The sequence below is a fragment of the Poecilia mexicana genome, unplaced genomic scaffold (assembly GCF_051168715.1).
Source record: "Poecilia mexicana isolate PSO_F unplaced genomic scaffold, ASM5116871v1 scaffold_20, whole genome shotgun sequence".
In the NCBI taxonomy this organism is placed as follows: domain Eukaryota; kingdom Metazoa; phylum Chordata; class Actinopteri; order Cyprinodontiformes; family Poeciliidae; genus Poecilia; species Poecilia mexicana.
This window is the reverse complement of record NW_028263389.1, coordinates 9,043,380-9,060,313: the sequence shown is the minus strand read 5'-3', so window position 1 is coordinate 9,060,313 and position 16,934 is coordinate 9,043,380. Positions and strand designations below refer to the sequence as shown.

Below are 16,934 nucleotides of genomic sequence, written 5' to 3'. Positions count from 1 at the left end.
CAGTGTTGCTCATACAAAAATGGAAATAATTTACATTTAGACATAGACCACCATGAATATTTTTTTTAAGCTAATCATATTTTCCGAACCACAGAGCGCACCACACTATAAGCCGCACCCACAAAGTTAAAAAAAATAATAATAAACTGGAAACGTACCGTAGCCGCACTGGGCTATAAACCGCTGGTATCTCCGCCGCTCCCGCCCTCAATTTAAAAACTGCATCATATAAACTTCTTTGTGTGGTTTCCATGATGAGGGCGTATGAGTTTGAAAACATTTCTCCATTGTGCCTGCTGCTAGCATACATGTGCTTGTTCTAAATGAAAATCAGCACTTTCTTCTTTGATTTCAAATTTTGACTTCCAATGAGTCCCTTCCTGCTAAAGAGCCCCCTGGTGGTTGAAGAAAAATCCACAGAAAAGCCGCACCGGGCTATAAATCCCATGGTTCAAAGCGTGGGGAAAAAGTAGTGGCCTATAGTCCGAAAAATATGGTAACTTAAAACCAACTGTATTTTTTTGCAAGAGTAAGTTTTGAAGAATGAAATAATGAATTTGTAGATTGTGTACCTTAAAACGATATGAGATTACTCCCTGCCCATCAAAGTTGATAACATCTGCCCCTAAAAGAGACCAAGAAAAATACATGACAAATGTTAAGAACTGCAGATTTTAATTAAAAAAAAATGTTCATGATGACCACCCGTCATATGCAAGTCAATCCAATTAACAGCATGCCTTTAATACACAAATATATAAAAGCCTGTTGAAATGTAATGTCTCAACACCCAATTAATGACTAGTTTTGAAAATTGAGTGAGGGTAATAAGAAACAAAAAATACAAAGCCTACAACCAACTAACTAACACCCTTTCATTCTCTTCTAAATAAAAGTGTGTAGGAAAAGTTGTGATTATCATAAAGAAGTGAGAAAGCCTATTCTACAGTTGATATTTGATTTGATCTGTACAGGCTTCTGTAGAAACATGACATAACAATGTAATAAGGGGGACGAAGCGCAGATCACCTGAGAACATCGTTCCATGTACCTAGTTTTTCTGAACATAACGCATGCTAGAAATACATAGATGTAAAAATTACAATTATTAATGTCCATATCAGCTGAATATTCTCTGCTTGTACATATTGTCAGTCTGACACTATACGTTGCCCTACAAGAAAGTAAATAGTTTACGTTTTGACTCTCGCAAGTGCTGCTAAACCAGAGCCTAGGCACAAAAAGGATACAACAAACAGAATGAGATTTTTCAGGTTTTCAGAGAAAAATAAGGTGAAGTGGCTGAGACATGTCCTCAAGCTTTCTAACATCACTCCAGTAGTTCAAGGGGTTGGTGTAGAGAACATTGGTGTGTCTGCGTGTGGATTTTAGGTAACAAAGGCAGAGAGAACAGATTGAAAAATCTGACCACAATCATCCATAATTAAGATGTAATATTTCTCATTCTAAAGTATCTGTTCAGATTGTCACATTTATGAAACATAATGATATTTAGCAAACCTATTATAATAATCAATGTCAGATTCTGCATACAGTTTCATCTTCTGCCTTGTTGCAATCTTGGGGTGGGGGTGGATTAATGATCATCGTCAATTTTCTCCAGTTTTCCCCAGTTTTGAAACTGCTTTGCTTCCTCTACCTGTTTTCTTTCTGCACTCGATTCTTAAAGAATATTACTTTAAATATAAATCCAGGAGCATTGAAAGACATTAAATCAAGCCAATGGAAACAATGTTTGTCTATTTTAGTGTCCTTTTTTCCAAGTAAATCAAGAATTTAAGGTGGTTTATTCCTTTTGTTTTTTAACTTTATTATCATCACCATTAAGAACATCTGAGCCGACAAATGTTTTGAAATCAACAAGTGATGTTGCACATTATAAATCAGTGAAGGCATCGTTTTTAACTGATAGAATAAGCAATGAAAAGGATTAACATCCTACCCCAGAGGACGCCAAGGGAAATAGCCAGTGGTCTAAACACACTGGCTATTTAGCAATTTTAGGAACAGTTGTGTAACTCTTTCTAAGTTTCAAAATTAGATGGACAATTTTGAAATGGACAATTGGACAATTCTTTAGCACCCACAAATAGCTTTCTGAATACATCTTATAGAGAAAATATATAGAAGCGTAGGGCAAGAAAGACCAATCAACAGTTAAACTATCTATTATTAAGCAATTATTTTACATTGACTACCCACCTAGGTGTAGATTTGACCACAAACATACTTCTTTTTTTAGTAAGGCTTTTAGGTGCCATCCAGCTCATTAAACACATATTATTCAGTAGTGTAAAGCTATGCCAGAGAGATGCCACATGGGTCCCACTACGGTCAGTCAAGTACTGCACCAAGTTATTAGGAGGTTAAAATGTCTCCATGGAAACAAGCCTTGCCATCTGTGCAACAAATTAGAGTCTGAAAAAAAAGGTCACTGCAATATGACAAACTTGAAATTAAAACAGTTGAAATTGATTTTTATATTTTTTTTAATTGTCCATCTATTGATGAAATACATTAATCTGTGAATGTCTCCAGCAAAATAAGGTCTGTGGACCTCTGATGCTCCTATAAAGTTACATTGGGACAGTTTGGATGAGTAATTTTCTTCTTGCTTGACCTGACCTAAAATTGTAGGTGGAGTGGACAACCTGCTCCAAGTACAATTTCATAAGTTCGCAATTGTGTCATATGCTTTTCCAATTAGGGTAGATGGATTCAATGAGATGTTCAAAACAAGGATTTTGTTTTATAAAAAGAAAAAAACTTGTTTAAAGTTCTTCATTTTTTGTTTCTAATTTGTACATTAAAGCTGTAGTACGCAACCTTTATAAAAATAACTATATTTGCTAAAACTGTCACTTTGACATAACAGTGACAGATAATCTTAGCATATTGAGCTCCTTCACTTTCTCCCAGTACTACTATTGTCATCCAAGAAAATGCGCCACTTCTTGTCAAAAACAACCAATCAGAGCCAGGAGAAAGGTGCTAGCGCTGTCAATCACTCTTGTGTATTTGAGAACTGGTAGAAGGCAGAGGAGTTTGATCTTTTTAGAGATTATCTGCCTCATACTAGGGGACTTCATACTGTCATGACATACTGACAAGTTTTAATGGAAAAGAGTATGTAAATTAACAATTCGATAACTTTATTTTATATATGTGAAAGTTACTTACTGCAGTTTTAAGGTCATTGATCATTATGTTTGTTTACTCTCTCACTAACCTTTGAGGCCTTCATAGAATAACTTTTTATGATGTTCAAATTTTACACAGGTGGCGTTTCTTTGCCAACACGGCTAATTCTGAAGGCGATGATTGCAGTGGGATTAATTTAAGATTAAAATGGGGCTAAATAAAAATGCATGCCATACTTTATTTATTAAATGACTAAGGCAATCATACATTATTTAGCCATCATTTTATAATTTTGTTGTGGTTGTAATGTTACAAATAGTGAAAAAGGCATATGAACACTTTTGCAACGCACTGGCACTCCTTTGAAATTTTCCTAATCACTGTTTAATCCAAACATTTTTTAACTATTTTTTTTTCTGACTTTGATTTATTAAACACATAATCTATGCTGTGTCTTTTTTCGACAATGATTTAATAGATTTTTTTTCTCTACATTTTACATTAATCGTAATGGAAATGAGCATGTAAATTCCACAGTACGGTAGATCATGTCTCCTTTACAACCCCTAGGTTTGGCACAGATGTACACACACACACCCACACACACACGCACACACACACACACACACACACACACACACACGCGTGCACGCACACACGCACAGACACTCACTTTTATTGCAAAGTCTTAGATGAGTCATAATGTGGTATTGCATTTAATTATCACACACTCTGAAAACCCAGGATTTTCATCTACAGCCAACATATTTGGCGATTATGCTTGGAACATAACATCTATATTTATCTGCCTCCTTCGCCTCCCACTACTTCTCCTTTGTGCTCTCCTTTTTCATTCTGTTTTTTTGTTTTTTTGGTCATGGACCTACATTGTACCTCTCCTCTTATCTTTCGTTTGGGAAGCAGGAAATTTTTTATTTTTTTTTTTACGAGGGACAGATTCTAAGAAGCTGAGGAGTCGGAGAGAAGGGTGGGTAGAAGAACAGACAAATGTATGTGTTCTCGTTTTCTGACTGAATGCTGAAGGAAGGAGTAGTGACAGGGTAATCATGAGAAAGCACTGCAGGCTTCAAAACACAGCTGACAGACATCTCTGAAATATGATGCATCTGACCGGGGGGCGTGTGCATGTGCAAGATGTTGTGAGTATCTCTCTGTTATCACTTATATCTGAGTTGAAAGAATGTGTTTATTTATTACATTGTGTATTTATTATTTGTAATCTAACAGATGTCAACTCATGGTGGGCAACATTCTTATCTGTCGGAAACAAACTCCGAGCTCATTTTTTGACTACAAACAGATGTTTTTGAATTTTTATATTGCATCGTTCTTTAGAGATAATCCGTTGAACAATGCTCCAAAGAAAAAAAGGAAGAAATGTTTACGTGAAAAAGGTGAATCTTACGACATGTTTACATAATTTAGTTTTGAAAAGAAAAAGTGTGATTTTACTTTGCACGTCCCGGCTGTGTTCAGTGGAACATTTACACTTTCTGTTGCTGAAGACGTAGTTTTTGTTTTGGAGAGCAGTATCATAATTGTATTGTGTGTTTTCCTTTCGCAGTACAGTCTTAAAAAAGTAAAAGAAAAACATGCCGTAATCACAAACTTGCCAGCGTTTCTCATGAAAAGATGATATATATATATATTTATTTATTTATTTATTTTTTTTGCGGTTGGGGGATAAAACGCTCACATGAAACTTTTGATGGACAAACATTTGCATTATGAACATTTAGTAACACTCTCTCCATTACATTGTCTAAAGAAAAAAACAGCAAACATTTTAAATATTTTTTGTTAAAATACATTGCCAAAATACTTTAAAAAAAACAAAAAAAAAACAACAAAAAAAAACACCATTTACTGTCAATCCAGTAGTTTTACTGTTGTGGTAAATTTTAAATATGAATTAAAAATGTCCTGGCCATTGCAAGCCTGCTTCATGTTGAATAATGGGAAGATATCATATGGTACTGTCATTATTTTCATGGTGAAATCTGTACGGCTGAGACTGTGAGAAAACTGATGTAAATTAAAGGGGGCAGATGTTTTTGTTTTAACGCAAATTGTTCTGCTTGCCTTCAGAAACACATATCTGTCTGACTCGGTGTTTCTGGGTAATGTGTAGCACATCTTGTCATCCTTATCATCACTTACCTGCTTCTTTTGACGCGGGGAGGAAATGAAACAAGGGAATGTAATCAATGATGCTGAGAACTGACTAGAATACAATGCATGCCCTTGTGTTCTCGCACACACATTTAGACACACGCTCAGACGTATCCACACACTATATAATCACATCTCCAGAATGAAAGAAGTACGTGTGTCACTTATAAAAGTAATTTATGCACAGGCTTAATTGAAATTGTTATCAAAATCAATTTGGCGCCCTTTAATAGAATGAGAGCGGAGAGGTTGCAGGAGAGTCAGTTCCCTAGATGATGCGTTTACTCAAAAGCAGGAGTCGGTTGTGACTGTTTTGTTTTCCAGTCTAAAAATGTGCACTGTGAAATAGGTTTATCACTTATTTATTTCTAAAGCCATTACCAAGGGCCTATGTGAAAATCTAATGTGAAATACAAACCTTAAATATGACTACAATACATCTGACAAACCATTATAAATCACTTTAAGTGGATCCATGAAATGGAACTAAAAATTATTTTTTGTGTGACAAAGCGTAAGTGTGTTGTAAGAGTGTGTCTAAAAGATACAATTAACTTTAAAATAAAGTCCCAGAGAGTAATGGACATGATGTCAGTCCTTAAGTGTAATAAACTCAACCAACCCAGAAGATAACTGACAAAATTTAGACTGTATTTAGCTTCAGCACTTTGATTCCTATCAGTGACCTTAAAAGTTATTTATGTAATAAACTAAATAATTTATAATTCTTTTTTGACAATTTTTTTATGTGTGTGATATATACTAATATGTCACAAAGAGCTAAAAGTATCAATTTTATGCGGCTAAAATCTACAAATCCTAAAATCCCAATAAGAATCAATCAGGAAATTAGCACAGATTGCATGGCGACATATTGCGATATGAACATCTGAGAACTTTTTTTGTTCACTTTCACATTTGCCAACATTATAACCCTAACCCTATTTATTTTATTCATGTACAGGAAAAATGCTACCGTTTTTGATACAGAGTTTAAAATGAGTTAATTCTAGTAATAGGAAGATCCTTTCTACAGTTTTGATTAAAATCTTAAGCCTCTTAAAAATATTATTTCAATGGAGTCAACGGTTGCAACAAGTGTTTAAAAATGCAAAAAAGACAAATAAACAAGAGAAAAACAAGTCAGACCAACAAATTGTTGAATATGGCAGTTCAAGGTTAAAGTTAAAATCTGTGCATTAATCTGGCTTCCATGTTGTTTTTCTAACACGTATTCATCGTGATCTCGTCGTCAAATGAAAAAAGTATTTTTCTCTATGAACAGCATGATTATTGAGATGCTGAAAGAAACTCTCTTGAAAGGTGTGCTTGCCTACAAGGTTAGACAAAGTACGACTGTCTAACCTTTATGAATATATTTTGAGGGTTATGGGAAAAAAAAAAAGTAATGTAGTTGACTTGAATAAGACAGACTGTTCATAAAGATGCAGTCAGATCCTCAGTCAGTGTTAAGGTCATTAAAATGCAGAATGCATAAAAAAAAATCTGAATATGACATCTATGAGAGAAGAGCTTAAAGAACAAATATTTTTGAAGGGGTGGAATTATGTATTTTCCAGCACACAGTGCCATGTCTGAGATCAATCGAGGAACTATAGCTTCCAGCTGTTAGAAAATCAATGCCAAACCAATATTTGAGAAGATGTTTGCCTTAACTCACAGTAGGAGCAGCCGTACACTTCTATGCGGAGCCCAATACGTCCCTCCTCACTCCAGCCTACTGGGATGAGCCTGAGGAATCGAGCCACAATTCCCTGCTGCAGTTCATGGCGAACTGCACTTTCTGAATTGGAGTTTCCGGAGAACGCCTGAGAGAAACAAAACAAAACAACAATGAGGAACAAATATTCAAAGACAAATACATAACTGTAAGACATATATATACATTATCACCAAAAACCTAGCAAAAAACCATATGGTTTATTATAAGATGCAGCTAAAAGCTAATAAAAACAGAAGATGCGCCCAAGTAAGATATGTCGATGTGCTTCAAAATAAACTGCTGCCAATGCTTTTTTTTTTTTTTTTTTTTTCCAATTGGAACAGCAGTGACAGGACTAAACCCAATACGAGGAAGACAGACAGTGGAGATGGTAAGCATCTGGCATCACAAGACAGAGACACTAGAACAAGCCCCCAAAGACCAAGCAAGCATATCACTGGTGACACTAAAAGTTTGACAATGATGACAGCTCTTGTTGGAATTGCTGTTTGGTTATGTCAGCCTTTGTAGCTAACAGCCACGCAGGGAATCGTAAGCCCTACGTCTGGCTGGATTTTTTTTAAAATATATTTGCTGTTGTTTATTTTATGAAAGTGTGAAATATTAAACCCTATTTCTCCTACAATATGCCATCCCAGTCTAATGGCTAAGTGCTAGCAAGGTCTTTTGACTCTCGACCAACAACATAGTTCAAATTATGAAGGTTCGACCCGTTTAAGAAGATTAAGCAGCTTTGTACACACCTTTGATTGTTTTAGATTTTCAATACAGGCTCATATTTTTTCTTTTTTTTCAGGGGGATTGTTTGCCCTATGAACTCTGCAGCACTATATGTTATCAACTGAAGTGAAAGCAAACATATAAATAAGCTTTTGCTACGTTGGAAAGCCAAACCTGGAACATACATGATGTATTTTTCCCCCCCATATAATATTACTGTTTTTTTCAGCACTACTCCAGAATTGCCTCATTACATTATACATAGCATAGTTAGAGTAAATGTGGAAAAAAAAAAAGAACAAGTTAATGCTAAATACTCTTGTATTTTTGCATTAGTTCAGATTGCTTCTTCAAGCCAAAAAAACACTTATTTCTACTGAAGATAAAAGTTTCTGTTTTACATATTTATATATATTTTTCTACAAATTTGGCAATCACAATTTGAAAACGGGTACCAAATTATAAATGGGATGTTTTTGTTCAATAATTTTATGACTCTCCTCCGATTTTATCTTACCAAATCCTTTTCATAGTGTATATATAAAACTTTTATATCAACAAGGAAAAAACTCTGTTTTTCCTTATTGATATAAAAGCCATCTCAGTCGCATCATCTTTTGCACCTCACCTTTAACTCCTTAACTTTAAAACCCAAAGGTGTAAAAAAAAAAAAAAAAGCCTCAAAAGTGAAGTGTACATGAGACTGGGTGATGTCACAGTGGCTATGTCCATTTCTCATAGAAAGCCTATGATTGGGACATGTCCAAGTTGTTTTATATTCATCAAAGCTTGACAGCATGAGTTGCATTCATCTGTTGTTTCATGCATCGTTGCTGTAAGTGGGTTGGATGTCAGATCTCAATGACAGGCTGCTGGAGTGAATCTCCCGACAGCATATTCAATCTTGTTTCCTGATTTATATATGACTCTGTTTTTTATTTTTCTGGTGTAGTGGTTATAGAGCAATAGCTGAATGTGTCGCAGATTTGATGAAATCCAAGTGAAATGCTCCTACGAACCGCTTTGTTTCACTTTTATTTTGTGTATAGCCTATGGTAATATCGTTTATATTAAGATAATAATAACGCTTTTCCTCCCCTCGTCTTCGGTTTTCCTGCTCCATTTCTTCACTCGGACGAAAATACAAGGGGGCAACCTCTAACTGTCCAATAATCCACCTCTACACACGCCCTAAACTGTTTTCGACCTCTGTTCCTCCCCCTCCTGTGTGAAATAAACATGCGCGCCACAGTCCTATTCCCTGTGCCGTTCGTCCACACACATATGCACAGAGCAGCTGGCGTAAACCGTTGGGGAGACAAATCATTAATAACATAGTAGGTAACAAGATGAGAGAAATACACCACGCAGCCATGTGCTTTTTCAGATAAGAGTTGGAGTGGCCAGGGAAGAGGACGACTGTAGCAGGGGGGGAAAAAAAAACAAAAAACAGTTCAGACAGTCTTGCTTTGACCCGACTCCTCAGTGACCCAGGAATGTACCCCTGAAGATATGCTATCTGCAAAGGAGATGGTCAAAAGTTCACGGTAAGCTCAGAGCCACTGAACATCCACTGTTCCTTGCTTTTATTTTTAATCTTTATTTATCCAGGAAAAGGTTAACTGAAAACACAAACATGGTTTTACTATCGCCTTGCCTCAAATTTACACAGCTCCACATGAGTCATCGCAGAGCCTTTCAGAATACTTTAACTGGAGCTTCAGCTCTCTGCAGGTGCTCACATCCTGGAGATCTGGGTTAAGTGTCTTACTCAGTGGCAGTATTTTTGAAAGAGACTGCAGCACTCACTCAGCACGGTATGAATGTCACAAACTGTGAAAAAAAGAAAAGAAGTTACATTTGTTCTGAATGCAGGAAACATGCTGGTCATACCTATTAAGAAAAAAAAATGATTAAGGTTCATATATTTATAATGGCTCTCTTTTTTCTGAAGAAAATAAATATTGCATTCAACTGGAGAGATGCTCAACACGCTGTCTGCTCTCTCAGAAGATGGGCAACATGTTAACAGGCAACAAGAACATTTATTATAATTTCAGATTATATATATATATATGAAATGAGCAGGATGTCTAATTCAGAATAGCCTTGTATCACCTGCTAAGATATGAAAAATAAGGAAAAAAATGCTAATTCATTTAGTATAAACATTTTAAATAAAATATTTCTTCAATAATGTTCACTATTAGATTGTTTCCAAGCTTAGCATGTTTTACATATGAATCAGTTTGTCTCATTTGATCAGTATTTTTTTCATCCATTCTGCTTGTTTTCATTTTTTTATTTTTCTATTCAGCTTCCAGTATTCTTCTTCTTCTTTTTTTTTATTTTTAAACACTCCTGGCTAATTGGCTGAGCCAGAATGGCTGAACAGTCCACACATACACAGATGTAGCCTGGACTCCATGCTATTTAGGAAAATCTGTACCGTCAAAACTTGATGTCACTGTAAAGCTCATTTCATGAACATAGGGGGAAAAACTGAATATTAACTATTTTCTAAGGCCTAGGCTGAGTATTTAAGAGATGTCTTTTTTAAAACTACACATTGCTCTTTGCCCTTGTCAGTTCATAAGAAAGACTGCAAGAGGAAGAGAACAAAACAATTTTTTTTTGTCTCCACCTAAGAGCACCATCCCAACCCCCATCCCAATTTTTATTTTCTCTATTGTGTTCATCCTGCAATTCTGCACTTATCTCTGCTTGGCTGAATGAACAGCTCAATTCAAAGGCATTACTATGCAGAGTAGAGGAGAGAAAGGAAGACAGGGAGGAGAGGAGGATGGAGATGAAGAAAATGCCTTGCTAAAGTCGGACAAGTCAACCATTTAATTCCCCTAACGTCAAAGTCAAATCATTAAACAGCAAACCACTGAGTAATTGGAAATGTATGTGTCACTGCATGCAGTGTGTATTGGTTTCTGTTTGTGTCGGGGTCAATGTGTTTCTATGCACGAATGCGGATGTATTTGATCAAGCACTCAAGTTTAATATATGACAGCAAAGTCAACAAAGTATCAAAGGCAACTTGAAGATTTTGCTCAAGGTAAGTGTATATAAACATATCAAACATTTCTAATTCCACTGTTGTATTTATGTACATAATGTTAACTGAAGGGATTACCATAGTTACATGTATTTTTTTTTTATGAAAACACGGGATGAATTATAGCAAAGCGTTTCTGTCAATTGATTAGGGAGTCTATGTGATCAATGGAAAACGAAGAAAGGAAATATGAATTGAAAAAAAGTAATAAGGTAAGCTTACAGTTGGTCAGTGTCACAGCTGATTGTTTTCGAACACCAGGGCTGCTGCCTCTCAAGAAAACACAACTAAATCACTTTCCTACAGCTTGTCTGCAAATCCCGCTGTTGTCTTCTCTTGTCCCACACACACACACACACACACACAAATGTCCCTCACTATATCGACAGAAGACACACCAACACATATCTAAACACACACTTTCACACACCTTTACCTTCATTGTCTAAACACTCGTTTAATTATCCTCCCCGGCTGAATGTTTTTTTCATTTCCTGGATGTGAGAGAGTCTTTTTTGTGGCAGGGAGTGTCTGGCTGTATGCGAGCGTTATATTTGTGTGTCTCTGTTTTGATGGCCAGGGACAGGGCTGTGGACAGATCTCCAGATACTAAGAAACAACAAGTGAAAGCTGTTTTCTGGCATTTGCTTGCTGCCACTGGACTCTTTGTTGGACTAGCTCAGAGTCAGGCCCATTGGTGTGTGTTTCCTCTGAAAAGGCAAGGGAAATCAGTCTGGGCTGGTCTGTTCTTTTGTTTTTACTGACAAGTGCTTGGGACTAAACAGACGGGCCACAGAGAAATTCTGTGTTTCAGCGAAAGCCTGGGCATAGTTCTGTTTGTGCGACTCTGTGGCGTTTCCTGAGCCAGTTATGCAGGCCAAACTTTGGTCATGCTTAATTTAGACCAGGAATATGAAAAGAGGAAATTCTGACCATGGTCTTTTCCAGAAACTATGTGCACCACATTCTGAGAGCTGATTTTCAAAACAGCAAATTATTGCATTTTTATCTACTCTAACCACTTCTCTACAATCAGAAAATTAAAATCCCAGGCAACTGACTCAAGTCCCCATCATTGGTTCTGATAGAATCAAAATTCATTCATTTTAAAACTGCGTGTCAGAAACAAACGGGAAGAAATCAACTTACTGATTTTGGGTTCATACTTCTATTGTTGAGTATTATTCTTTTTTTTAAATATAGGTTTAATGGTATTCACTGCATAGTTTCACTATTTTTTAGTTTGTTTTTTGCAGTTAAATAAGGAAACTAAAAAAAAACTGCATAAGTCCCTTGATCTAAGAAAAAGGAGTTATAGTTTCTATATAGTTTCTCCTTTTGTGAAATGTGTATTTTTGCACATAAAAAGATATATGGTTGGTTCTAACATTCTTTTAATATTTTATATAGAAGCCTGTAAGTTATTACATTTCTTTGTTCCCATTATGGCCTATGCCAACTCAGTCTTTCATTAACTGCCCTCAGCTGCTAAAAGGGTCGACCAAAGCCTTGGTGACCACAGAAAATGGATTCGTTTCTTTGCCTCACATTATTAGACGAAACATTACGGATAATTTTTGAACATTTCATGCCAGTACCTTTTTCATGCACTGCTTTTTACTCTCATTAATTATGGCCAGACACTGGAAAAAGAAGGGAGGAAATGGTGAAAGCGCTAAACTTAAGGTCAAGAAACATTTCATCATGGAACCCTCGTCAGTATTTTCCGTATAAATTCACACATACATGCACGGAAGGGAGAAATGGAATTTTAATAGCCCATTACTCAGGCTGTGAACATTTGGCACCTTCCCCCCTCGTTCCCCAGATCACAAAAGACCAACACTGATGGAGCAAAGTCCCCATGCTTAGCTCCACATAAAACTTGCACAGATGAAGCCCTCTGTGTGTGGTTGCATGCCTTTACACTTGCAAATTAACTCTTCTGTAAATCTGCGTTTTGACTTGCAAATTCCTGCAATAAACATATCATTGTTTTCAAGGTAAAATCATTGTTTTCAAGGTAAAATCACTTATCACTTGAATTCCAAAAAAAAAAAAGAGAAAAAGTTCCAAATTTCAATAATTATGACCTGTTCATATCAAACTGGAAAAAGTGTAATTTGACAGTACCTGTCAATGACACATTATTGAAAAAAGAAAAATTCACAGTACCACATAACTTATATTAAAGGAAATGAGTAGAAGTCACTGTAAAGTACCACATTTATGTCTGTAAATTTAACATCTGTGCTTCTGACAACCATTCATCCATTGATTCATTATCTATACCAGTGTATCCTTGTAGGGACGTGAAACCCTCCGTCTATCTCCAGCTGCCATTGTGGGAAAGTCAGTATAAATGCTGGAGAAGTCAGCAAAGAACTTCTCCACATGAAAGCCAGGGGGAATCCATGCATGCATGGGGAGAACATGCAAACTCTACGCAGAAAGACTCCAACCCAGGATTTGTACAAGGGACTTTTTTGCAGGCACTATTCTGGTTATTTTGCTGACAATCCTGTTTGCGTGTTGTTTGCAGGTCAAGTTTGCACATGCCATCACGCTTGCACCTGCTTTTGTACATGCAAACCTTTAGAAGATTTGGCTGTTAGTGTAGCTCCCATTCCCTTCTCCCATGTGATTAAGAGAGAGGCTGTCCAAGAGAGAGGAATGTCTGGGTTTTGCTTTTAAACCTTATTTTCTTAACCTGATCTTGCATACTGGAAGGCAATGAGTGTTACTTTAATCAATATCTCTATTTGGATACTGCATTTTGTAAAAACCATATTATAATCACTATCTCAAACCTAACTTTGACTTCATCAATCCAGTTGTTCTTGCCACTCAGCAACACTGACAATGAAAATTATTAAGAGTGGTCGTGCAAAAAAAAAAAAAAAAGAAGGCAGAAAGAGACACAGAGTGCAATCCACTGATGTTTATATGCAGGTGTGTGATTGATCAGTGCACTCTCTGTAGGTTTTGAAACCGAATTAAACCTTATCACTGACATAAGACAAAGACTTCCTCATCTATTTACCTGACAAGCCACAGTCTAGTAGCTTTTTCCTCTAGAGAATGCACATACACATTTGTTTGTACTTACAAAAAAGACGCAGTTGCACACTAGAAAAAAAAAGCTCCACACAAGAGTAGGAAATGCTTGTTTGAACACCTTGATGTTCAACTGAAATACGATCTATAGCACAGTGGATACCACTGCGACCTACTAATAGTGACACACTTTACTTGTTACCCTTGATGACCTTTGCTGTGAAAGATCAAGTCCAGTTTCACCACTCGCAGAAACATATCTACTTTAATCCCAAATAATGAAATGATATATACACACAGAATATAGTTGTTCCTTAGTTCTGACTCTTAAAAAGAAGGTCTATTTACACCTGACATCCCAGTAGACTCTGTATGTAAACAACAAAAGTGGAGTGAAGTTATATTTAAGCTGCTGTTGATTTCTTCTTAGATTTTAGCAAAAAAAAACAAAAAACAAAAAAAAAACCACATGAGCCATATGTCCTGCTAGCGCTAGATATGGGTGTTTGTTTTGATGGTATTTACCCAGAATCCTCTGTGCTGTAGTCCGCTACCTGCTTCTAAAGCAATCTCAGGCCCATTTGGTATTAAAATGCATTCGGACCGCACCAGAGTTGATTTCAACAGAATCGAAAGCTAGGTTCTCTGGCGGACCAGAGATTGTTTTCTGGTCTGAATCAGAGTTTGATTGTGCAATCACACCTCTAAAAACAGAGGGGGCTTTCAAGGCAAACAAACTTGATTTGAATTAAAGCGGACTAAACAGGGCTGGTGTCAATACTGAATTAAGGTCTCACCAAGGAAATTGAAGCTTGGGCACAAATGGGTCTTCCAAAGAGACTGTCACACTAAGCACAGTCAATTCTGTAGGTCCAACCATGAGCACTGCATGTAGGCCGCCAGGAAAAGTGGAGTTGGGAGGACCCAATAATGAGAAATCATTCTAATAATTGAAAAACATGAAACGCATAAAAAAAAATTGCATGTATTTTGCACTTCTTGAATATCCAATTTTCACTTCTGTCTCCTGCGAACCTCTCGGGTATCAGTGCGCCAGTAATAATCCGGAATGTGTTATAACCATGCATCCTTGTCTTTTTGGTTAGCCATAGCCCTTTCTGACAGCGTAAGTGAAAATTATCCATCCATCCATCAATTTTCTGTACACCCTTGTCCCTATTGGGGTCGGGGGGTTAGCTGGTGTCTATCTCCAGCTATCGTTCCAGGCGAGAGGCGGGGTTAAGTGAAAATTAAAATGACAAAAAAAACAACTCAAAACAATATAATTTGTCAATTTATTTGATATGTCTACATTATTTTTGGCTCTCCAAATACCTTAACATGACACTTAACATACTTAGTTAAGAAAATATGTATTTTTATGAAAAAAATAAATTCCTGTGCTTAACACTTGTCTACTCTCTGTAACAGTATGAATAAACATTGTGTCTACACTAAAGTAATGGCTCAGTTACCATTGAGGATAACGTAAAATCTCAGGGATTTACGTAAAAATTCATTTCCCCAACTGTGTGCTTTAAGACAAAGTAGTCAGGTGCAAAAATCACTGTATGAACACTTATGAGGTGCTAATTATCATATGTGCTGTGCTTGGATGAAAAACATTGACACCTGCAAATTTCTTTTTAAAAGAAGACTTAATTTTGCCTCTTGATGATGAAATACGTCTTCTGTAGTAAAATGATCAGAGATCATTAGTCCCAATAATTTCTGATAAACAGATTTGACCCTAAAAATTTGGTTTGATATTTCATTTTGACTTCTGACTAGATGAGCAAGATTGGCGTCACTACTGCATTTGTTGTCACCTTTATCTTCTGCTGTTAATAAACTGTACCACCATGATAGAAATGGTAAACCTCAAATCACACCTCTTTTTAATTTTATTCTATGCCTTGAATTACTTACTATGCTTAATTAGAAAAAAAAAATTGATGCAAAGATCTATTCAAGGGTGCAAATCATGATGCAAGTGACTAAATGAAGTTGGAGAAAGGATGGGCTTTTGGTTTTATTAATTATTAGTCATTTATCTGTGTCATTGTGACCCCTTAGTGGTACATTAGTTTCAAATTAAAACATTATCTTTCACAAAAGCAATATTGCATTGCACATGCTCACTGATTGTACTTCACAACGAGACATGGAGTTATAACAGCTGATTTAGTATTGAGACAACAAGCTCTGATGAAAGCCAAAAGTAGTCGGACCTCTCAGTTTGGCAGGAATGGAGTTAAGTCATCAGCAAAAAGTAATGGCAGGCGGTGATTGGTGGCTAAAGCCTCCTGAAAAGAGCTCTCATACATAAAAGTGCAGGACAGGTGGGTTTCTCTCTGGGGATCACTGTGCGAGCCTCATTCAGTGGTGAATGGGGATTGAGCCGAACGTGATTGAACAGGCTGAAACAGGGTCTGATGGTAGCAGTGTGTGTGCGCGCGTGTGTGAGTGAGAGATACAGAAACATTAAGCTGGTTCATGTGCTCAACTATCCCCTCTAATCCATTTGATCAATAGCGCTGATTGCTTCAATATTAGCACTGCTTACACACAGACATTGCACATGGCAAAAATAGTTTATGGGGGTGCGGAGGATGGTCTTAATCACCAACAAGCTGTGTCAAGGAGCAACCAACATGTGTGTGTCTGCATTCTTGTAGACTGCTGCTCTCCACTGGCCCCTTCCAAACGAGACCAGAAAGAGCCAAAAGGATGCACTCTGCTTTCCCCTCCTGCTGCATGGATTATTTATGAGATATGCCCAGCTTGAAATGATTAGCTTTTTATTTGTTTACATAAGCGCTATTTTGACTAACAACGGCAATAAATTAAAAAGCAATATGTGTGTCATACATCTAGACAAAACGGAGGCAAAAACTCAGCTGTGGTTGCAAAATACGAAAGAGATTAATGTTGTTTTTAAAGTGTTTGCAGAAATATTAGAGGCAATGAATCAGGGTTAATGGCAGAGGA

General features: G+C 36.6%; 1 protein-coding gene across 1 annotated transcript in view; it reads right to left on the bottom strand.

The window, feature by feature from the left end:
• Positions 1 to 11,328, bottom strand: part of LOC106921924 (contactin-associated protein-like 2) — a 132,189-nt gene extending 120,861 nt beyond the window's left edge. The window contains exons 1-3 of the mRNA XM_088001638.1: positions 11,323 to 11,328; positions 7,037 to 7,184; positions 573 to 625 (exon numbers count right to left, since the gene is read on the bottom strand). Coding sequence (XP_087857764.1) covers positions 573 to 625; positions 7,037 to 7,184; positions 11,323 to 11,328 — 207 coding nt within the window. The remainder of the gene's footprint in view (positions 1 to 572; positions 626 to 7,036; positions 7,185 to 11,322) is intronic.
• Positions 11,329 to 16,934: the final 5,606 nt, after the last annotated feature.